This window comes from Cantharellus anzutake, assembly GCF_015039405.1.
Source record: "Cantharellus anzutake strain C23 chromosome Unknown EI90scaffold_20, whole genome shotgun sequence".
Lineage (NCBI taxonomy): Eukaryota > Fungi > Basidiomycota > Agaricomycetes > Cantharellales > Hydnaceae > Cantharellus > Cantharellus anzutake.
In genome coordinates, this window is record NW_024066970.1 from 171,253 (window position 1) to 195,555 (window position 24,303).

The following is a 24,303-nucleotide window of genomic DNA, read 5'->3' on the forward strand; positions in this document are numbered from 1 at the left end:
TGCTCAAGGTACGAGTTTGTACTCATCTCTGTACAGATGTGTAATTGACTTGGGATTCAGGCTTTCCGTGATGCATCAGCGATGATGTCTGGCTCCCACTATCCAACCCTCAGTCTCTCACTCTACAATTTCCTTGCCCTCCTTGCTGTACTCGACACTGCACACAAAAGCGCTATCGTCGAAAACTTTCCTAATGTTAAAGCCGGGATTGATGCAGCAAAAGGAAAACTCATCAAATTCTTTGATAAGTCCACAGCAGAGTCGGAGTATTATTATTTTGCAGCAGGTATGTATTTTTTTTCGAAACATATCGGAAATCTCACACCTATTCTTAAGTTCTTGACCCACAGTTCAAAGACCGCATGTTCTCAGCCAAGGCAAATGACAACTATTTCAATGCTGCCTGGGTGTTCGAGTGTCAGGACTGCCTAGTTGAGCAAATGAACGCATTTCAGACCACATCGACAACAAAGATGGACTCAACACTGGCAAATCAAAAGTCTCGGGGGCTAAAATTCAACTTTTCAATCTTAGGCATATCTGCAAGTCATGAATCCGAGGATGTGGAAAGTGCGGAGCTGGAATTGAAGCGTTACCTGGCTGTTCCTGTTGCTGATGTGGGGATTGACCCACTCATGTGGTGGCATACCAACCAAAATCTATATCCCCGCTGTGCACTAATGGCCCAAAAAATCTTGGCAATACCTGGCAAGTAGTATTCCGCATTGGTGTTGTTTGACAAACACAAATTATTCTCTTTACAGGAGGTTCTGTCCTTGTGGAGCGCAACCTCAATATTGGACGCGACCTCATTTCTCTAAGGAGAGCTTCCCTTGGTGCGGTGACAATTGAAAAATTGATGCCACTGCATAGCTGGCTAGTTGCAGAGCAGGATGTAGATGAATAATTATTCACATGTATTTTGCTGCTAGTAACTATATGAAACTGCGGATAATCCACAAATCTGCAGATTAAAATCCGCGGATATTATCCTCTCAAGAACCAAAACTGCATCCGTAAATTTTCGGATGCACTTGCGGATATCCGCATGTCATCCGATCCGCTAGGAGCCCTAAGCACAGGCCTCCAAAGGTTGAAGCTTGTTAGAGTGATGTGTGATAATAGCATGGAAGGATGATCACTAAGCAGCATGAGCCAATGTTAAGTTGATTATATATGTACAAGTGGTAGAGATGATGAAGGGTTTCTTACTTGTTTGGGGACAGTATGTTCCATTCCCCTGTTCACCTCAGGCCTAGTCCATCTAGTTATACGCTTTTAGTTGCTGTATATTGACAAGGTAGAAGTAAAGGCTGGTCCACCTTTTACAGCTACCCCGAGGGTTTATATACATTTGAATACATTCTTGGCACAAATAAATAAAGAAGCTTCCATGACGCTAATTTAGTGTTGCGACATAGATATCAGACAACACAACATCAATTGATGTTGTGGGTGGAATATAGACATGGGCTGGGGCCTCACAGATGATGTGGGCTTGCCTGAGCAGTGTGAGCCAACATTAAGTTGAGGATCATGCTCTCAGTGTTAGGAGATGCAGGTATGATGTGGGGCAAATGGAAGGAGAGGAGAGGAGGATGCAAGGTGGTTCAGATGGCAAGAAGACTTGAGGGGCAAGGGCTTTGGCCTCAGCAACTCAAGCAGAGCACTGTGCCACTGCTGTTGTCAGGGGTGATTTCTAGGCTGCAGAGGTTGACTTACTGTCAGGGACAGTACAGGAGAGGCAGGGGTAGTGGTGTAGCCCCCAGCACTAGCGGCCCAGGTGGCAGTGGAGTAACAGGAATGTATGGCGGGTGGCCCTCACTCGGGCTCACGTCCCTGTCTGGCTCCTTAGGCTGAAGCAGTAGTGATTGTTATTAGGGTGAAAGGCTAAACTAGAGTAAGATACTTGCCTGAAGCAATAGTGAGAAGAAGGCTACTTCTTTGGTTCTGCTTCGGCTCGGTTTATATACAGGCAGGAATGGGTCACATGGGGGGTGCCATGTCAGCCTGGGTGGAGCTGGGCTGTCAGGGCACCGAGCTGCTCTGAATCCAAATCAAGGATCTTGGAGGTGTTGACAGAGTTGTCGCTAGAAGGATGGAGGTCCACTTCAATGGGAGACCCTGAGGATGCGGTCCATGCTGAGGACTCCAGCTGAGCAGCGAGGGGGAAGTGAAAGAAGAAAACTACCTTCCTCACTCACTACCCAGAGAATGATAAGGTTGGCACACCTGGCTATGTGGGGCCGCTTCACAGAAAGAAATGCAGTACTAGTCCGGGGGTGTGATCAGGCTATGCCGGTCTGGGGATGGTGATCAGGATAGGTCAGGTGCTCTATAGTGTCATCAGTGGTGAGTAAGTAGCTGTACTCTGACATCACCCCCCCCCTTATGCCACTACGCCTCAGAGTGGTTGAGGTTACCTGTGGGGCAGAGGGGTGCAGTTGGTGGAATTCTGTGATGAGGTCTGGGGCATTCTGGATATCATGATCAGGTACCCAGCTGTTCTCAGGACTTGGGTAGCCCTTCCACTGGACAAGGTAATGAAGTCAGCACCGTAGTGTTTGGAGTCGAGGATTTTCTCTACTTCGTACTCTTCACCTCCATCAACGATGGTGGGGCCCGGTTCTGGATGTGTGGAGCGCTCTGCTATCTCATTTGGCTGGTACTTGTGAACATCTGAGACTGATACAACAGGGTGCATTCGATATCCTTTGGGGAGTTGGAGTTTCAGTGCTGTCATATCCATTGACAGTGAAAGAGGGCTCACGGCTCTCTATGCCGACTGTTACGGATATGGAGTCTCCAACGACCATATCCGTCGCATGGTCAAAGACTTCTCCTCTCTATCGTTCCTCCCCTCTTTATCCCTTCCATCCTCTATCCCGATACCCTATCCTCCTTACCCGTTCTACCCCTTTCCCCCCCCTCGTGCAAAGCTTTCCCCATTGGGGTTTTGGTGCTGGCCGAGGTTACTTGTGTTTCATGGGATTTCCCACGACCTTACCATTTGTAGATAGTCACGCGTCTTGTACGGAAACTGCTGAAGGCGGTTCCCACTAACTAACAACTGCTCTGCAACTGTCTCGTGTACCGTCTTCTGTAACAACCCTCCCTGTGACTCAACTGAACCCATGTGATTGTACAACTCTCAAGATGTCTTATATGTCTGGTTATATCGAGTCCTCTAACGGCCCTCGCCGTGAGAACTCGAGGTCGCGAGTCGAAGACTCTCGACATGTATTTCGTCCTATGGAATCTGTACCCTATGGGTCCTCATCACTACGCTCTCCCCCCAGTACTCGACACACGACGTCCCATCACGATCATAGAGATCGTGAATACCCTGAGGCCCACTTACCCGTGATGCCGGCACGTTCACTACACGAATGCCAAGTAGCCGCCCATCCACCGTCTGTTTCTTCCTTCGTCAGTCATCATGTTTCCCCGCCAACGGTACGTTCCCTTTGGGAACGCCAAGTCACCGAAGGCCCTATTAGTCAGTCCTCATTGCACGCTTATGATATCAACCCGCTACCGGTACATTCGCACTGCGAATGCCAAGTACCCGATGGCAACTATACGAAGTTCTCACCCATCTCACAAGTTGCGACCTCGCACACGGTACGCTCCATTGAGGAGCGCCAAGTACCCGTGGCTGACCCATCCGTCCTGGCATCTCCGACTACCTACCATCAATCCCTTAATAGCTCACTACATCACCAATCGCGATCGATGGGAATTCGATCGTCCGCTCCCAGGCAAGACTGGGATCACTCATCGATTACATATCCCATTATGGTACAGACTAGACATGACCCTTGTCATCCTACTATAAGAACGGATTGAGGAATGGGGAATTTCCCCCATCCCCGTAACACTGACTAAGCTTGTGGGGCCAAACTCTCCAAAACTCCTACTTCTTGACTAGACTTCGCTATGCTCTCGATCCTTAAACTCCGTGTGGGTTCTCCGGGATTCTGCAAGGTCCGGGCTCAGTGTCCACTACTCACTCATTGTGAGCTAGATCACTGCCCTTATTCCTACTGTTGGAATTCCACACACTCACACCCTCTCTAGCGCGTCCTAGCACCTTAGAGAAAATGGGGGAGGGGAGAACTTCTTTTCAAAAATCCAGTATGTACAGGATTATATCTAATAATTATTTTTACAAAGAATAGATGGGGAATATTGGTACCATATGGCACCTGGGTACCTTATTAGGCGAAATAATAAAAAAAGGTAAGAGTATCAATAAAAGAATATTGATCAATAACTGAAATGATGCAAAAATATGAAAATATAAGAAAATAAGCGATATCTCAATGGATTTACGGAATTAAGAGCTGAAATTAGGAATGTGGCTGAATGGAACTATTGCGCAGCCGATAAGCATTTTTACCAATCTATTAGACGCTGTGGGAACGAGTGAGGCAGGAATTCTGGGTTGCCGCTTGAGATTCCCATGCCCGCACATGCCCGTGCCTAACTTGCCCAACATAGAACTCCGTCAAATCTCCACCGATTGGGACGTTCTTGATATCGTCAGAATCGTAAGAATTAGGACTATTTTTAGATATCGAATTTGTATTGGGTTGTTGTGTGAATGGAAGTGGTTTTATAGTTGTGAAATCGGGTATCTGAGCCAGCTCTGCGTGTGGGTGATTATCCCGCCTACAATGGCCATCGACTTCCACTACCTCCGATCCCTCCAGACTACCTCCGCTCCTTCTTCACTAACCTCAGAGCTCCCATATTCCACAATCACCTCGGTATCCCTCAATGGTCACCACCCCCTCTTTTCAATTTATTACCTACACCTCCCTAAGTACGGAGCCCCAAAGGCTTCCAGACAGCTCTGATGTCTGCTAGCACACTCCTGCCTCCACTGGGCAATACACTTGCTTGCCCTGCAAGCCCACCTTTGGGCCTATCCCACCTTTCCGTTTCTGGGTTATTGCCTACCATTCCACTAACCCCATAACCTGGCTTGTCGGTAATATTCAATTGGCTAATATTTAACTCCATTAGCTCCGCTCCGCTTGGCCCCGCCATTTATGGGCCCGCCCTCATTGTAACTATATATACTCAACTTGTACATAGGTTACACCTCAGTAATAAAATCAACTAGAGTTTACCCCCTTTTAGTTCTGGTTGCCAGTTAGTAAGTTAGGGCACAGACATGTTACTTGGCACAGCACTCCTGGCATAAGTTGCTGAGGCCGAAGCCCTCTGCCATGGAGACATTCCTTCATCTTGATCTGGTCTCTGGCACAGTCCCAGGCTCCCATTCCTCCATTACCATCTGTTGAGTTCGTCAGCTGTTCTGCATTTTCAAAGGCTTGTTGACTCAAAGGATCGGTATCCTTCAGCCTAACCATCCCCTCTGAGGACAGCCACTTGAGGGCTGCCTCTTCCCACACCGATTCCATTGACCTTTCAGCTGTTCCACACCAGTTCGCAGATGTGTTCAGTAAGAGCAAAGCCTCGATGCTAGCACCGCACCGTGAGCAGGACCTGAAGATCGACCTTGAGGAAGGCACTTCACCACCCTTGGGAACTATGTACTCCCTCTCTACTTCGGAACTCGATGCTCTCTGGGCATCCTTAGATGAACACCTAGCCTCCGGGTTCATTCGTCCCGCTACTTCCACTCACATGGCACCAGTCCTCTTCGTCCGCAAAAAGGACAGATCCCTCCATCTCTGCATTGACTTCCAAGGGCTGAACAAGATCACCAAGAAAGATCGCTACCCACTTCCCCACATTTCAGACCTCCTTGATGCACCCAGCTGTGCCACAGTCTATACCAGACTCGACCTCTGGCATGCTTACCACCTGGTTCACATTGCAGCAGGCGACAAGTGGAAGACTTCCTTCTGCATGCGCTATGGCTCCTATGAGTGGCTCATCATGCCATTCAGTCTCACGAATGCACCTGCAGCCTTCCAGCGATTCATCAACACGATCTTTGCCGACCTCTTGGACATTTCTGCGGTAGTCTGCCTAGATGACATCCTTACCTACTCAGAAGACATGGCTTCACACCAGGAGCATGTCTGAGAAGTTCTTAGGAGACTCCGCAAACACGGCCTATATGCCAATCCGAAGAAATGCAAATTTCATATGGACACTATGGAATATGTATCTCAGATACTGCCTTTCTCCCTCTGGACTCACCATGTCCATCGAGAAGGTTAAAGCCATCCACGATTGGCCAGAGCCCTGTAAAGTCAAGGATGTCCAGTCCTTCCTTGGCTTTGCTAACTTCTATCAGCATTTCATCCACCAATACTCTGACATTGTGGTCCCCTTGATGTGCCTCACGCATAAAGGAGCCCCCTGGTTATTCTCTAATGACTGTTGTTCTGCTTTCAACACCTTGAAAGAAGCCTTCACTTCTGCTCCTATCCTGACACATTGGGTACCCAATGCCCCTCTCATTGTAGAAACCGACACCTCCAATTACGTGATCTCCAGAATCCTGTCCATCCATTGCGATGATGGAGAGATTCGCCCTGTCGCTTTCTGCTCCAGAACACTCTCGGTGCCGGAGCTCAATTACGACACCCATGATAAGGAACTGCTCGCCATTCACAATGCGTTCCGATCGTGGTGTCACTACCTTGAAGGTTCAGGAACCCCAATCGGCATTGACCACAAGAATCTCAAGTATTTCTCTACCACCAAACTCTTGACCCAGTGGCAAGCCCACTGGTCAGAGTTCCTCTCCCAGTTCCATATGACTGTCCGATTCTGTCCCAGAAGACTCGGAGTAAAACCAGATGCGTTGACTAGATGCTGGGATGTCTATCCCAAAGAAGGGGATATGGACTATGCTTGCATCAATCTGCAGAACTTCCGACTGGTCTTCACTTCAGAGCAGCTCACTGCGTCCTTACAAGCCACGTTCCTAGCCGCCACAGTAATCCAGGCAGCCATACTCATCGACACAGAGGCTCTCCATCGAGACATTCTAGCCTCCCTCTCCTCTGATACCACAATCTCTTCTCATCTTGCTTCTCCCAACCTCCCCAATTCCCACTGGTTGTCAGGGGATGACTCCCGCATCCCCATGACCCTCCCCTATGGTCCACAGCCTACTGGTGTAACCAGCCCTATCCAGGGCACAACCTACTGTGGGTAAGAAGATGAGAAGGAACCTAACTTCTCATCTTCCCACAGTGGCCACCATATCAGGAAAACTTCCGGGGACACCCGGAAGTCACATGAAGGGGCAGGAACCGGGCCCAGAGCATGTGGTGTGTGGAGCATGCACATGTGCGGGAAGTGCAGCAGGTGGAAGCAGGTCCGGGCTAGTCAGGGTGTGTGCCCTGACACTGGTCTGTTGATGCCAAAGGCCTGTTAAGGCTGGACAACCACATTTATGTTCTGGATTCCAATGATCTTCGTCTCCACATGTTGCAAGACAAACACGACCACCAGCTCTCCAGACACTTTGGTCAAAACTGAACTCTGGATCTAGTCTGTCGTGATTATACCTGGCCAGGCATCTGTAACTTTGTCAAGAGCTACGTGTCCTCCTGTACTTCTTGTGCCCATGCCAAAGTTCCCCATCACAAGCCTTACAGCTTACTCAAACAACTCCCCATCCCTGAACGTCCTTGGAACTCCATCTCAATGGACTTCATCGAACAGCTACCCTCCTCTTCTGGATTTACTTCCATCTTGGTTGTCGTGGACTGCCTGTCCAAACAGTGCATCTTCATTCCTACCCACAATACCATCACCTCTCCGGAACTGGCCAAGCTATTCCTCCTCCATGTGCTCTCCAAGCACAGAGTTCCTTCCCACATCACCTCTGACAGGGGTCCGGAGTTTGTTTCTCCTTTTTTCTGTTCACTTGGTAAGGCCCTCAACATCCACCTCCACTTCACCTCCAGTTATCATCTGGAAGGAGATGGACAGACTGAACGGATGAGCCAGACGCTTGAGCAGTACCTGCATATCTATAGTAACTACCAGCAGGATAATTGGTCTGAACTCCTACCTCTCATGGAGTTCGGATACAACAATGCTCCGAATGCCACCACAGGTGTCTCTCCGTTCTTCACCAACAAAGGCTACCATCTGAACATCACCATTCACCTGGAGCGAGACCTAACATCAGTATGCGCCTGTCAGGGCATGCCGCTCCGCTCCGCGCCACACCCTCCCGCTGCCCCTCTTTCCTTTCTTTCTTTATACAGATGACCTCTCCCCTCACCCATGTAGCACGGACGTGTCCGGCGCCGAGTACCCCATGTGGATACTGCGCCGCTGGATATGCTGTGCATCTTCACTTGTACTTCTCCCCTCTGACACTTGGGACCACCCATGGAGCCATCCACAATAACCTGGCTCCACCTGGGCTGACGTGGCACCCCCCATGTGACCTGTTCCCACCTGTTTATAAACTGAGCTGAAGCAGAACCAAAGAAGCAGCCTTCTTCTCACTACTGCTTCAGGCAAGTGTCTTACTTTAGTTTAGCTTAGTCTTTCATCCTAATAACAATCACTACTGCTTCAGCCTAAGAAGCCAGACAGGGATGCGAGCCCAAGTGAGGGCCATTTGCTATCCATTCCTGCCACTCCACCGCTGCCCGGGCCGCTAGCGCCAGGGGCTACGCCGCTACCCCCACCTCTCCTGTACCATCCCTGACAGCAGAAGAAGGCTTCAACTTAGTCTCCCCCACCTCCTCCAGCATGGTGACCAAGGAGCAGTACCAGGACCTGCTGACCAGGTTCCAGGAACTGCAAGCAATCCTCGAGAGCAGAATCCAAAACCCACCACCTGCACCCGCACCCATGCCCACACCCAAACCCAAACCCAAAGCACCCAAGGTTGCCACACCCACCGGCATGAGCGAGGACCTCAACCGCTTCAAGGCGGAATGCGGGATCTATTTCCATGTCCACACGGCAGAGTTCCCTGACACTCTGTCCCAGATCCTCTTCGTCTTGTCATACATGAAAGGAGGAGCTGCAGGAGCATGGGCAACACAGCACACGATTACGCTGCTGACAGCGGGATCTCCTGCAATCACTATGGACAACTTTATGGTGGAGCTCGACACCATGTTCCAAGATCCAAACTGCGAAGCCACTGCCTGACAGAAGCTTGCCGCCCTGTGGCAAAGTACTGACTCTGTGGACAAGATTATCCAGGAGTTCGAGATCCACAGCCCCGCCTTGCAGCTAGGTGACATGGGGCTGGTAGACCGCTTCAAACAAGCGATCAACACGCGGCTCCGCAAGAGCATCTATCACCTGCGTCCCATGCCAAGGACCTGGGCAGAATGGAAATGAGAAGCCACCCTCCTCGACAACCAGTGGCGGCGCTTCCAGGCGACGCAACCCTGCCTCCCCCTGTTTAAACCACCCCTTCCCCCCATGAGACCGCCACCAACAACCCCCCAGCCCTTCGCACGCCTGCCACCTGGACCCCTGCCGTGATCCACCACTGCCCCCATGACCCCCACAGTCACAGCCCCGTGCCCCCCAGCTCCGCTCCCTCAGCCAATGGACCTTGACCGTTGTAGGCAGGATAATTGCCCACACACAGAGCCGGCTCAGATACCCGCTTCCAACATTCAGAAACCACTTCCATTCACGCGACAACTCGATACGAATTTGGTATCCAAAAATAGTGCTAATTCGTACGATTCTGACGATACCAAGAACGTCCCAATCGGTGGAGATTTGACGGAGTTCCGTGTTGGAGAAGTTAGGCACAGCAGGTCACGGGCATGTGCGGGCATGGGGATCTCAAGCGGCAACCCAGAATTCCAGCCTCACTCGTTCCCACGGCGTCTAATAAATTGGTAAAAATGCTCATTGGCTGCATAATAGTTTTATTAAGTCACATTTCCAATTTCGGATCTTAATTCCGTAAATCCGTTGAGAAATCGCTTATTTTCTTTTATTTTCATATTTTGCCATCATTTCAGATATTGATTGATATTCTTTTATTGTTACTGTTACCCTTTTTTATTATTTCGCCTAATAAGGTATCCAGGTGCCATATGGTACCAATATTCCCCATCTATTATTTCTAAAAATAATTATTTCTTATAATCCTGTACATACCGGATTTTGGAATAGAAGTTCTCCCCTCCCCCATTTTCTCTAAGGTGCTAGGATGCGCTAGAGAGGGTGTGAGTGTGTGGAATTCCAACAGTAGGAATAAGGGCAGTGATTTAGCTCACAACGAGTGAGTAGTGGACACTGAGCCTGGACCTTGCGGAAATCCCGGAGAACTCACCATGGAGTTAAGGATCGAGAACGTAGCGAGTTTAGTGGAGAAAGTAGAGTTTAGGGAGAGTTGTCCCCCACAAGCTGTGTCGGCATAGAGAGCCGCTAGCCCTCTTTCACCGTTCAAGGGCTGACCTGTGGCAAGGGCTGTGCCACAACTGCAATGCCCCGCCCCCTCCCAAAAGTTCACCGAATGCGCCGCATGCACCCAGAGGACCTTTGAGCACTCGCAGAAGGGCTGAGAAGCCAGCTGACGGGGACACCCAAAAGAGACAAGGAGGGAGAGGAAGCAGACCCCCTGGAGGATTTTCGGGAAGGCGACCAGTGAGGGATGCATCCCGGCCGCCTACGAGCAATAGTACCCAGTGTAAATACCGAGATACGTGTGAGTCCGCACCATCATCCGAATTCCACCAGGTAATTGCTAAGAAACAGAGGAAAACCACATCCTCGACCAAGAAAGGCACGAAAGCTGCTGGCCCACCACTTGAGGTGGCTGTCTCCCCACCTGCCATCTATGTGCTCGCCAAACAGTCCCCCCGCTCCCTCAACATGAAAGTAAAAGTGACCATGTTACCCTCCCTCACCGCGGTCACTGTTTCGGCACTGTCAGATTCCGGTACGACTGGGAACTTCGTAAGCCCAGACTTCATCCAGAAGCACAGGCTCGAGATGACCCCTGACATGACGCTGCAAGCAAGCTAGTGGCTCTCAGCGCCAACCAAGCTCGTGGGGGAAACTCTCCACAAAAACCCTTTTCTCCACTGGCCTCGATCCTAAAACTCCGGGAAATTCTCCGGAAATTCCGCAAGGTCCGGGCTCAGTATCCACTACCCACTCTTTGTGGGCTAGACGACTGCCCTTACTCCTACTGTTGGAATTCCTGACACACTCACACTAACTCTGACACGTCCTAGCGCCTTAGTGAAAATGGGGGAGGGGAGAACTTGATTTTCAATCCCGGTATGTACAGGATTATAAAGAATAAACATTTTTTTAGAAATGATTGATGGGAAATATTGGCGCCATATGGCTCCTGGACCCCATTGTAAGCGAAATATTTGAAAAGGACATCAAAAGAATAAAAGAATATCATCCAATATATCAAAATGATGGTAAAAATGTGAAAATATGAGGAAAATCGGGAATTTATCAATGATTTCACAAAATTAGTACCCGAAACTGGAAATTTGGCTGGGAATAACCTTTATGCGGCTAAAGAACATTTTTCCCAATTTATTTGATGCCTTGGGAATGTGTGAAGCATGCTTTTCTGACTTCCCACTTGCCTAAATTGAACTTCCCACGCCCGCACATGACCAGATCCCGTGACCTGCGCCGTGGCTAACCTCCCCAACACTTAACTCCACCAAATCTCCACCGATTGGGACGATCTTGACATCGACGGATTCGTAGGAATTAGGAGTATTTTTAGGTACCAAGTTTGTATCGATTCATGAAATGAATGAAGATGATTCTTGCATGGTGAAAATGGATATCCGAGCCGGGTCTGCATGTGGGCAATTATCCCGCCTACAACGCCCCAGCCAGAGATAAGTTGAGTCCAGTACACGACCATGCTGAGCACAAGCTAGAAGAGCTAAGGCCTCCCAGCCTTAGCAACAAATTCATTCACGCAAAGTCGATCGCATGTTAGATATGCAAAGTTCTAAGCCGGTGTGGACGAAGTTAGTCATTGAACTCGCAGGTTAGCCATGGGAGTAGAAACGGGGCATACTATTGTGCCCAATCCTCCCATTCAACCATGGTTCTCCAGTGGGTGGCAGTGCACGCACGGTAGTGCAATGTTGAGTTCTGGCATAGGCTGGCATAGGTTGGCATTGATGTGGCAAGGTTGAGGTGAGGTTGGTTAGTGCTGAGTTGTTGGCAGAGTAGTCACATGGGCAAGGCAACTTCGTCACAGCCCATGTGTCCATGTGAAAGCTCTGGGTGAGTTACTCCCCCAGAATCTTCTCATGCCTTCACATCACATGTGATCTCCCTGGTCCGGATGAAATTCTGCGGTCACATGGCATTCAACACCATGTGGAGTGGGGACTTACCTTTCTTTGTGATGATTATCCTTTCTTTGGTGTTTCTTTTTGGGAGATTGCAAGGGACTGCAATCAAGAGCTAGGCCTGTATGTTGTGGGGACAAGTCCACGCAGGTCAAACCAACCCTTATCACACATTTCACCCCCTACTGCATCAGGGACTAGGATTGGTGAGTCGTGGTAATAGTAGGAGTTGTAGAGACTGTGGATGTGGTTCTGACGAGTCTAAGATCGTCGGATTTGGTGGAGTGGTTGAGGAGATATGACTTTTTCTTTATTTTCCTTACTATTTTCATTCATTCACGCATGTGACTTTCCTTTTATATTTGTATCGGACTCTTCCATGACAACTGTACATATAGTTAGTTAGAGGTTAGACAGAGTATCAGCACCGTACTCGCAGGACCCACACCCACCTGAGAGATAGAGAGAGACCTACCCCCCCAGACCTGGGTTGCGAGTCTAGATTGATAGACCCGTTACAGCGCCCCTGTATTCTTCGTCAAGAAGAAGGATGGGTCCCTGTGCCTGGTCCAGGATTACCAAAAGCTCAACAAGATAATGGTCAAGAACTTGTACCCCTCCCGCTGAAGGAGAGAACAAAGGAAGGTCAGTTGGGAGGTTCAGACGAGACCACCACCAAGCTGTTCCCTGGTTCTTTAGTTAGGATGGGGAAGTGTACTAGTAGTATTTATTGTAAATATAGTACCAATCCGAGTGTTTTGGCTAATTCTATTTTTATGGGTTAGTTTTAAAGTTCCTGGGAATTGACTTACAGATAAACCGAGCACTGCGGAGCTGTTTCTTTATTGAAATTTCTTAATTTGTCCAGGTGTAATTCTGTGTAGCGTTGTTTAATTTGGAATTTAACTTGAATTAAATCTTCTACTTGGTGAAGTTTCAAAGATTCTATTCAGTTAATGGATTTGGATTGTGTCTGGAGTGTCCCTTGAGTTTGTTTTATTTTTGTCTTATTTTATTGCTTGTTTTTAACAGTAGCAAGATAACTGTTTTGTGTTTACACTTTGAAATCTGGAGTGTTAACCAGCTCTCCTGTTGAAATATCTACTTAATATTTCTCTCCTTAATTGCTGCCTTTTACTACAGTGGCAATCTTAACTGTATATCACTTTTTTGCACTGGAGTGACAACCAGAAATGCTTGAGAAAAATAATACTCTATTTTCTTACTTCTCTAAGGGGGGCGAAAAGTCGCAGAAAGGGTCTCCCTTTTATACTCCTTGGGTCGCCTTCCTTTTTCACCTCTACCTTCTATTTACAGGATTTATTTACAGTGTATTTTTCTCAAACTGAATAAAAAATGAAATTTTCATGCTATAGTTCTACTGTGGTCAGACTGTGCCTAGAATCCTTATTGTCCTCCCTCGCCTAAGCTATTTTAATGGTTAATTAGAACTTGGCTGCGCTGCATTTGTCGCAGTTACCTATTTCAAATTCCTTTTAAATTTGCTATGACTCGGTGATTCTGAATTCAAACTTCGCATTACTATGCGTATGGCTGTGCTGAGACCTTCAGCTGATTTATTCCATTTTTATTTAGTGACATTTAGTTAAAATGAGACTGAAATGGTAAATGAGTGAATTATTCAGGTTCAAAACTGAAAGAAAAAGTTGCTAGTAGTCAAGAATTACTCAAACGAATGTGTTATAGCTCTCCACTTCATTAGAATATCGTTCCCTAAAATTCCCGCCATGGTCCATCGTAGTTTAGTGGTTTTCGTGAATTTCATTCATATTCCCTGATTCCCCTTTGTATTATCACATCCTAATCCTCCATATGTATTGTTCGTTGTTATAGTAGGTCGTCCTCGAAGATGTCATATTTTTATGTATTTTATTTAGGGCTCTGGACCTCTTGAAGCTGTCTTCCCGCGCGGTTTCAGGTTTCTAACTTCATGTCCTTGTATCTCATTCATTTCTGGATGTTTTCTCACGTTCTTGGTATCATAAATTTTCATTTATTCCCACCTTTCCAATGGTACTAAAGTTGTGTTCTATCTCCTGGTATCTGTTGAGCCAGCAAAAGTTCACGTGCACATTCGGTAATCATGTGCGTCGTTCCCATAGTCGTTCGTATGCGGGTGCTGTTTCCGTTTAATTGTTCAGGATTTATGATATGCGCAGGTGTTTATATCTTTCATATGGGCTTCTGTGATTTATTTCAGATTTTTCCCTCATAATCTAAGGTTGTTTTGCACTTTCCGTGATTTGTTTTGACCGGGCTCTTCCTTATTTGGACAGAAATTGGTCTTCATGATCTGCCGAAGTGCAGATCTCGGTTCCGACGGCCGGTTCCCTTCGCATCGCCACCCTCACGTGTCATTAAACATGATGCAGATTTCTGTCATATCCATACAATCCCGACCTCTGCTCCGGGTTCCCGGAACTCCGAAACTGATTCCGGAGCCCTACTTCCCTTCTGTTACCTTCTCCTTGCCGACTCCCAAGAGGTTATCCCACCTCCGGCTCGGACACCACCTTCAGTCCGACTCCGGAACATTCCGGGTCCGACCCCAACCTTGACACCTCCCAGACGAGTATGCAAAACCTATGCTCCCGACTCCGGACCTCCGCTCCGGAATCCCATTCACGTCTCCGTCTCCGGAACCTCCAGTCTTAGCTCCGACCTCGGACTTTGACCCCACCTCCGCTTATACCCATTGTATTGGTTAGCTCATTCCATTTAATTATGTTTGCTGATATTCCGGAGTTTAACTTTGTCAGGGACGGCTTGAGGAAGGCAGAGGTAGCGGCGTAACGCTCGGCGCTAGCGGCCCAGATGGTGGTGGGGTGGTGAGACTGTATAGTGGATAGCCCTTACTCGGGCTTACGTCCCTGTGTGGCTTCTTAGGCTGAAGCAGGAAATGTATTGTTATTAGGGTGGGAAGCCAGACTAAACTAGGGTACTTGCCTGAAGTGGGAAATGAGAAGAAGGTTACTTCTTCGGTCCTGCTTCGGCTTAGTTTATATACATGTGTGAATGGGTCACATGGGGTTGCCACATCACCCTCGGACGAAGCCGGGTTACCGCAGGTGGTTCCGCGGTCGATCCCGAGTGTTGGAGGGGAAGTACAAGTAGAAGTGCATGGCGCATCCGGCGTTGCGGTGCCCCTATGGGGTGCTCAGCATCGGACGCATCCGTGCTACAAGGGTAGGAAAGAAAGAGAGGTCGTCTGTATAAAGATAGAAAAAGAGAAGAAGGAAAGAAGAGAGAATGAGAGGATGAGACAAAAGGAAAAGGAGGTGGCGGCGGCGGTGGCAGTGGCAGCGTGCCCTGACAAACTTCCGAGTTCGGACTTTCCGGACTTATGTCGGACCTTGCAACTATTGCATTGCTCCATTCAATTCCGCTATACTCCCTCATTCCTATTTGGGCTGCTGCTTCCTTTCTATTCAGTCAGCTGGCCATTCCCCACTGGCCCTTCACTCCTCCTTTGGGAAACACCATTGAGTCAAACCCTTGACCCTCGGTGTTGTTCCACTTTCCAGCTCCCTTTGTCTCCTTTCGGAGTACCCTCGCTCCTTTTGCTTCCGGACCCCCCCTTATATACAACACCTATTACTCATCACGGGACTATAATAATATGTACCTATAGGGGGCCCACCTGACCTACTCTCTTAGATATAGAGACGCTCCTTGAGTGCATGCACCCGTGCACTGGTGCAACGATCAGTACATAATACTATATATACTACTCTCAGGCCCTTCGGGCCTGAGAAGCTCCGGGGTACTGTGACCTGAAAATCCGGAAAACCCCTCCATGCCGCAACTCCTTCGGAGTTCACCATCACACATCACCCCGCCAACGTCTCCGGACCCGTCGTCACCGTCATCGATGTCGTCGATGACATTGCCAACACTTATTTTTCAAAATCACTGTTCCCTTATAAACTTCACTAATACACAACTTCCCTCGCTTCCTTTCCTTTTCCTCCCATGTCACTCCACTGCCGCTACCAACATTTTCAACATTATCGGCATTGTTCGAATTTCCCTCAATTTTTTTTTTTCAAATATCAAAATGTGAATATATGTGATTGAGCAAGCTATGAAAACTGCCTGCGAAGCCGTAAGTTGCCTTATATGGATGAATGGGAACATCGTTGATGCTGTTCAGCGGTGCGACTCTAAGAACCACAACAAACACATGGTAGTGAGGAGTACCTGTCCATCCATCCACCATCCATCATTGCACAGGTGTTACTATCCCCCTGCCCTCTCGTTGCCGGGGAAGGTACTCTGTCGGCGAGATTTACGTGGCTTCGGGTCTGCCGGCGCTTTGCACTTCTTCCTCCTATCAGAACCATCAAATTACCTTTGCAAACTTCCAGAGAAACTTTCACTTACGAGTTAGTACCCCTACTGGAGCTGGAGCTGACTTCCGTGGTTGCCGCTGGCTCGGTCCCTGTGTGAGTGGCGCTGCTTGCTGGTGTGGCATTATCGGTGTTCAAACCACTGAAAAGTCTCTTTCGGTTAGTCTTCCGATAATACTTCTGATGCCACGAACCTTGGCCGTGCTGGTGATACGTTATCTCCCATACTCGTGCTGCTTTCACCTGCAGCCACACTGTTCCGTACGCTGCTGTTAGGGCTTGATAAGGCATCATCATGTTGTTCAACGGTGGAAGGGCATCCGGAGACGGCATCATGGTTGACGCACGTGGCTTGTGACTTGCTACGGTCGCCAGTCTGGGCTTGCGCTGCCTCAGATTCTAGAGTACTGAGCTCTGCTTTTTGCTGCTCAATCTCCTCTGCCGTCAGCTTAACCCATTTGATTTTCCCATCTTCCCATCCCTTGACAGCCTCTCGAAGATGATTGACCACGGCCCTTTTGGGCTCAACTATCTTACCCCCCGGATAGTGTGTCATGTCAATCTTGACACCATGTCGGATCGTGAGCTTTAGATAATTCCGAGGCACCCACTCCATTGGAAGCTGAGTTTTCCCAGTTACCTTGCCTAGTATTGCGCCCAGATCAATCCTCTGATGATGTTTGACAGGGCAACTACTCACGTAGTTCGGTTCTTGTCCATTCTGCCAACTGGAAACGCAATGAACCGGAGAGTGCTTTATGAACCTTCACAACATCTTCGATCGTTTCAGCATCAACAGTGTAAAGTATCCCGATTCTTGACTCACTGCTTGTAGCCCCGATGCAATATCCCTCCATAAGCCGGGCATGTAACCACAGGGGCTCTTTTGCTACACCCAGCCAATACTCCTTTGCCTTCTCTGACGCCCACATGACTGGTGCAAATAAATCATCGCTAGACCCTTTTGCCATCATAATCATGACTTGAATTCCACATGCCCGGTTCACATTCTCTGCCTACGCCTTGTTATTCTCTCTGGGGACTAATGCATCTTGTTGAACATACGATTTGGACGAGCTGGTCTCGGGCATGGATGGCCATGCGTTGTGCTGACAGTTCAGGTGAGATTATGTTTTCTTTTAGGGCCCGATTCTCCCTTTTGACGACAACACCTTCTAAGGCAACTCGTGCGTGATGTTCATCCATTGGAGTAAGTGGGTTCTTTATGTCATCAAACGTCACTTCTTCATTGTTGATGTCGTCAAGAAGCTCAAGGTACTCTTTGGAGTATGGGAGGTTTGGCAGCGCTTTCTCTGTTGTGCTTGGGAGGTTAGTGCATTTCTACATGGTTTTTATCCGTTAATGAAACCACGTACCTTGTTTACGATGTGCCTGCGCCTTTGCATGTGCCCAGGCATTAGGGAGCATTGGCTTCCGTACTTTTTTTGGTGCAGAAAACTTATAGACAACTTGCTTTCGTATCTGGTTTGCTGAATAGCGTGAACCGTGCCTAACAAATTCCTGCGCAATAGCATGGACTTGGGCATCAAAACTCTTCCTCAGCTCGAGAATCCGTTTGTTGAATGATGTCCGGACTAATTCTTTCCTCTGATTTTTTGACAGAGTAGCAGGTTCGACAAACGACTCTGTGCACTGCTGCTGGGACATCAAGAACCCCTGTGTGCGAAAATGTTGAGCGACGTGTTGGGAATTCAACCAGGGGCCAACCAATAAACAAATAAAGGTAAACAGTTTTTACCCTGTATTTGGAATATGGGAATAATCGTGCATTTATGCCAAATTCACAATAAATACAGGTGTGTGTGTTTTTTTTCTGTATTTTCTAGAAATTTACGGAGGGGGGGGGAACAGCAGAATCGTTTATCAATCACGCCCTGCAGCTGCCAGTTCGGCAAGGAAGGAAGCTTCTTCATACCCACAGTCAAACTCCATCATCAACATGTTGCGGAAGTTGGTAATGTTGGTGAATCCCAGTTGTGACTTAAGCGTGATGATCTCGATGTCCTCCGGCCACAGAGTTGTATGTACATTCACATATGACTCAAAGAGTGACTGACTTCCTACCTCTGTTGCAGCCATCATGCTATGAGTACTAGTCAAACTGCTCAACTGAGATGATGACAATTGCTGCACGTTTGCTTGAGTCAGAGGAAGGTGACGTTGGGTTGGTGCTAGATCGGTGCGTCTGTCTGGCAGTGAGATGTTCGAAACTGATTGCATGGATCCAGGAGCGGTGGTAGTCCCAGGGAAGTCGGTGCAAATGCTTGATCCACTTTGGGTTGCAGTAGGAGTGTTGAATTCCGTTAGGTCAAACGAAGTGGCGGACGGTGTGGCGGATGGTGTGGCAGGGGTAGTTTTGGCAGGGGTCACAGGTGCATGTGCTGGAGTAATGATGTCAACACCGATACCAGCATTGACTGCATCAAGCAATGGGGAACGCCCTGCAGTACCCAACCCGTGCTGCCGGATACTCGACGGACGGGGGGCAGTGGATCTTGTATTTCGAGGCAGAGACACTGTCAAAGGGTCGGGCAGTCTCCACTGGGGGGGGATGGGGCCCTCAGGGCAGTGTTCTGTGGGGTGGGGGGTGGTTCGCCCCAGCGTGGTTGTGGCTGCATGCGCTCCGCAGTTGGTGTGCTGCTCGGAGCTGCTGGAACTGGGGTTACTGGTGTGGCTGCGCCTTTGTTTGCTTTTGGTATCTTGTCTAATATTTCGCTGCGCAGTGCTCCCCACCCTTCATTGTCTTCAATGCTTTTCGAGGCAAGTAACATGATAGGTAATGTTTGACCACCATAATTGATCAACATGATGCTTGGCTGCCCCAAGCGGTCCAAGACATCTGTCTATTTCCACAGCACAAGGAGTTATTTATGTAATACCGATTCATCAGGTTGACGACTCACAAATGGGTGAACCTCATCAAGCCTTTCCCTTAACCCTGTCAGGGGGACAGCAAGGCGGCGCTGTACCATATAACTCATTTCCGTGGTAAATATATGGGTTGATATGTGCTCCTCGATGGTTTTTAGATCAATTCGCCCCCAATCGGGCTTCCAGTCTGAAGAAGCTATGTTTTTCCAGAATTTCACACTTTTTTTTGTGTACTTACTGCGAACTCGATAGGGAACACTGAAGTCCTCGACAAACCTGTCGCTCACTGACTGATGAAACCAGTTCATCTCTTCGGTTGTCAGCCTGTATCTCACATGAGAAGTCCAAACGAAACTGTCAAACACGCGTTGGGCTATGGGACGCGTGTGTTGCAACATGGTTTCTAGAATTGTGGTAAGTTTTGTTGTCTGTCTGTGTCCGCTTGCATATTTACCTTCAGTTTTGGTCTGGGGCATGATGCTGAAGCGTTGGATTTTCAATGACACGATGGATTTTCAGTGACAGCGCTTGAACATGCCAGATTGAATTGCCGCACAAAAAGAAACTGTATAGAATGAATTGAAACTGTATGGCGTGTTGGACGCGCTCTTCAATAGCTCAGTTCAATCTCTTGGTACAACGTCGCCACATTCTGTGAGTGCTGTTTCTCTACTCATGGGCTACATTTTTTTACAGTACTAGAATCTTTATCCTGATGCCACGATCAAAACGAGCGCGAAATGCTGTTGTGACTAACTTGCTAGGTCCAGGGTTGGAAAGGAATGGATTGGTTGCCCGGAAGAGGGTACGACTCAAGATGGAAGCAACCCAGCGAAGAGTCCTTGAAGGTGCGTGGAAAGCGTGTAGCACACTGAACCCACCAGCAAACATGAATTCGACAAACTAGACACATCGGCCGAAGTTAGAGCTGACCTTGAAGAACTTCAAAACAATGGCTTTGCCCTTGATACCGATAATGCGGATGACTGGGTGGATGACCCCGCGATGGCAGATGCTGGGCTGTTCCAAGATGAAGGGCTTACCAGCAAACAATTCTTGACGGTAATGTCCTCCCTGTTCCCAAAACAGTACGTATTTCTTGACGACTTCTCAGTTCTTATTCATCTAGGACTGATCTCATGTTTTATTTTTAGGCGCAAGAAAAGTCACATTTGGGGCCACCGCATGGCCAGGCTCCACGCAGCTTGGGCAGAGCAGCTGAACGACCTCATTGCCCTATACCTTGAATTCAAAACTACCAACCCTTCTTCTACACCATCTCACTATCCCCTGCCCCAAGACAACCTCAATTACGTTTACATCAAGTGCCTTGACATATTTGGTAAGCCTTTCCTTTCACCTCCCTGTACGTGATTAACCAATATTCAGATGGTAGTTCATTTGAATACATACCCAGGCAGGAGACAGACATCCATCTTACATACGCGCTGGTGCGTGCCGGCTATCTATCCCCTACTCCAACAGAGCCCCAAATTGCGATCTCCCTGCGATCGCTCGAACTGTTATACTCTCTTTTCCGAGCAGCGCCCGCTTTCAGTATTCAACATTTTACCTGGGTGGTTTCTGACATACACAAGGTAAGCTATTTATGGTGTTTTTCCAGCATCTGCAGCTGACTGCAAATTGAGATGGTATATCAGCCCTACTTAAGAACCCAAATCTCAGTTGCTTTCGATATCTTCTATCGGATATTCTTCCACCTGGATAAACTCGTCAAACAAGCTGTAGGTCAGGTGGGGCCCAATTATCGTCTCAAAAATTCCTGCCCTGCTTGTCACTGTAAGGTAAGTATCCGATTTTGATCTAGCAAAGGGTAAGCCCAAGTTGCATCATCATTTTTAGGTTGAAGATGAGCCCGAACGCCCCATTCAGCTCATTGTCACAGCTGATGGGAATACCTCCCTCTCAAGGCTGCGCCACAATTTTGCCACCGACGCCCGAGTCTTTCCCAGTGACTACTTCATTCCCTGAGAACAGGTCAATAATTTTGCTGACACTCGAAAACATTCACAACGTGGTAGCCAGGTATGAACATTCCTCTTCCTTAGTTCACTCAGTAATATGTGCGACTTGTGAGATGGATGGCCCAGAGTCGTCATTTATATCTGACAGCTGCCTAGCATGGAAGAATGCTCGGCCAATGCCCTTGAAGTCGAAGTCGGGTGCCATGCAACTCATGGATGAGACAGGACTTTTCTCTGTCGTTTGCCGACATGGTATCGTCCAATTCCTTATCGACATGGTCCAGAGTGGGGAGTTGTGAGTAATGTGATGTACTTTGTTGATGAGAATTGACGTACCTAGCAGAGCCAAATATCCAATCGCTGCCGCTGATCAACTCATATGGACGTTCGGCCACAACATTCTATTTGCATACGATATTGGCTGCACATTTTCAGCTACCCTTTCCAAGTCTTCCATTGGTGATATGGCACGAGAAGCAAAATTTAGGTGTTGTACTGGTTCTTTCCACGGTGCCGCTCACAACAGACTCTGCCAGCTCGATTTCCTCATAGGGCTACAGCAGGGAGCTGGAATTGAAGATGGCGAAGGCAATGAATGAGTATATTCTGAGAGCAACTCCCTCGCACTGGTAACCCGACATGCGTCACCATACTATCGGCATCTCCGGATTCATATGCATTTTGTGAAGTGGGATGAAACAAAGTATGAGCGTCTAGGTATGTCATCCATTCAATAAATATGCCAAACACTTCCTTACCCCTCACGAGTAGGTGACTTCTTATTGAACAACCACACAACGGCATGGAGAATAGTTCAAGAAAGCCTAGAAATCCTCGAGACAACAAGGCAGATGGACCCCAACTTTGAACCTGATGTGCAATGCCCACAATGGCTGGATGAAGAGCACAACTACATATCCTCACTTCAGTTTGAGCCCCAAGATGAAAAGGCGAAGGTCGTGTATTTAGAGGCCACAGAGCATCTTGAGCGTGCAGAGTGGGTATAATTCTAGTTCATAAACATAAACATTCACAAATTACCTTCAGGGAAACCGTACGCTACTGGATAGCGCAAATAGCTGTCCAGGCTAGGCTACCACCCCAACATGCTGACCGACATTTGCGAGAGGCAAACGAAGCTGTTGAGAGCACACGCGCCGCTCTGGCAACGTTGGGGTTAGCTCTACCGGCCATGTCTCGTACACGACCTTGGGTGCCTGGTTCTCCTGAGCGGCTTGAAGCAATCGCTCTGCGCCAGCAGAGGGATTATAATCACCTCCTTGATGATCTCGAGCATCGTGCAATATCGCGTCAGTTTGGAAGTTGAGAAGATGGGACTTCCAAGGACAGGTGTGTGACAGCCGACTTCTTTCCCTGCCCCATTCAGAGTACAATTTTTATTCCAGATTACAAGGCTCACCAGCAAATCCTATCTTTAGTGGCGAAGCGGGGCAAGACACTTAACTCGACACTAGAGAAATACAACAATCTTGCGTCCACCATGGATCCCCGAAGCCGAGACTCAGTTGGGAGGATGTAACCAGCCTCGAGTTCATATCAGATATCGTGATTTTACGGGGCCGTGACGATGTACGTGAGAAACCATGGGCAAAGCCCCTTCTCCGCAAGGCCACCCGAGCTTGGCATAAGCTTCAACGAGCCCGTGAAGAAATTGACACTGTCAGACTTGAAGCTCATCAGGTATGGACCTCGATGGAAAATGAGGAGGCTTGGCTGCGAGGTGCCATTGAGAACACTCGATCGACCAATCCCGCTCTGGCAAGATATATTTCCGCTACTTCCCAATACCGCCTCAACGTCAATGCACACCTACGTTCCAAACTCGCCCAGCTGGATAAGCTCGCACATTTTTTAACTGGTGACGGGGAAGGGACGACGAGCGGACCACCAGCGAGCCCTGACACTTGTGGCAGCCCAGAAAACACGAATAGCAACCCACCAAACAGTAAGTGTATCCATTAGGGCATTTGTAATGGTTCTGACCATTCTATTAGTACCACCCAATGAAACCCCCTCCACGACACTGCCCAGCTCAACCACCAATCTCATACCCTCTGATGATATCGATGGTGGGATGGCGGATGGGGGGCTGGAAACTGAGAATGAGGAGGTTGAGGAGTCTCATCGCCTGATCGGTCGAATCGCCAGTGCTTTGGAGAGCCTTGATTTAAACTTTGTCTGAAGGACTTTATTATGCCATGTATTTACATAGTACCTAGTTCGGAAAATGGCAAGGACGGCAAAGACGAAGCCAATGCCGACGAAATGAAAAGGAAAGGAAGCGAGGGAAGTTGTGTATTAGTGAAGTTTATAAGGGAACAGTGATTTTGAAAAATAAGTGTTGGCAATGTCATCGACGACATCGATGACGGTGACGACGGGTCCGGAGACGTTGGCAGGGTGATGTGTGACGGTGAACTCCGAAGGAGTTGTGGCATGGAGGGGTTTTCCGGATTTTCAGGTCACGGTACCCCGGAGCTTCTCAGGCCCGAAGGGCCTGAGAGTAGTATATATAGTATTATGTACTGATCGTTGCACCAGTGCACAGGTGCGTGCACTCAAGGAGCGTCTCTATATCTAAGAGAGTAGGTAAGGTGGGCCCCCTATAGGTACATATTATTATAGTCCCGTGATGAGTAATAGGTGATATACAATGTACATAGTAACTTGTAACCTCAGTCCGAAATCGACCTGAATTCCCCCAAGAGACTTTCCCTCTGCTAGATCCGAAATTAGGGACCCCCAGGACAACCAGCAATGGCA

General features: G+C 48.4%; 4 protein-coding genes across 4 annotated transcripts; 2 read left to right on the top strand and 2 right to left on the bottom strand.

Annotated features, from left to right (window-relative positions):
- Positions 1 to 16,532: 16,532 nt before the first annotated feature.
- EI90DRAFT_3015870 (uncharacterized protein) lies at positions 16,533 to 18,310 on the bottom strand (the record flags this gene model as incomplete). Its single annotated transcript, XM_039056930.1, has 8 exons — positions 16,533 to 16,623; positions 16,677 to 16,784; positions 16,837 to 16,920; positions 16,990 to 17,287; positions 17,343 to 17,417; positions 17,469 to 17,658; positions 17,708 to 17,955; positions 18,019 to 18,310. The coding sequence occupies 8 exons, from the start codon at positions 18,308 to 18,310 to the stop codon at positions 16,533 to 16,535; spliced, it is 1,386 nt and encodes a 461-aa protein (XP_038916688.1).
- A 216-nt stretch (positions 18,311 to 18,526) lies between these two features.
- EI90DRAFT_3015871 (uncharacterized protein) lies at positions 18,527 to 19,932 on the bottom strand (the record flags this gene model as incomplete). The annotated part of the gene is made up of 4 exons (XM_039056931.1): positions 18,527 to 19,179; positions 19,206 to 19,506; positions 19,567 to 19,730; positions 19,773 to 19,932. 4 exons carry the CDS (start codon positions 19,930 to 19,932, stop codon positions 18,527 to 18,529), a joined length of 1,278 nt encoding a protein of 425 aa, XP_038916689.1.
- Positions 19,933 to 20,249: 317 nt separating this feature from the next.
- EI90DRAFT_3122688 (uncharacterized protein) lies at positions 20,250 to 22,118 on the top strand (the record flags this gene model as incomplete). The annotated part of the gene is made up of 8 exons (XM_039063531.1): positions 20,250 to 20,382; positions 20,442 to 20,622; positions 20,689 to 20,876; positions 20,924 to 21,132; positions 21,196 to 21,339; positions 21,398 to 21,506; positions 21,577 to 21,814; positions 21,863 to 22,118. The coding sequence occupies 8 exons, from the start codon at positions 20,250 to 20,252 to the stop codon at positions 22,116 to 22,118; spliced, it is 1,458 nt and encodes a 485-aa protein (XP_038916690.1).
- Positions 22,119 to 22,193: 75 nt separating this feature from the next.
- EI90DRAFT_3122689 (uncharacterized protein) lies at positions 22,194 to 23,722 on the top strand (the record flags this gene model as incomplete). Its single annotated transcript, XM_039063532.1, has 5 exons — positions 22,194 to 22,236; positions 22,291 to 22,516; positions 22,567 to 22,829; positions 23,081 to 23,485; positions 23,535 to 23,722. 5 exons carry the CDS (start codon positions 22,194 to 22,196, stop codon positions 23,720 to 23,722), a joined length of 1,125 nt encoding a protein of 374 aa, XP_038916691.1.
- Positions 23,723 to 24,303: the final 581 nt, after the last annotated feature.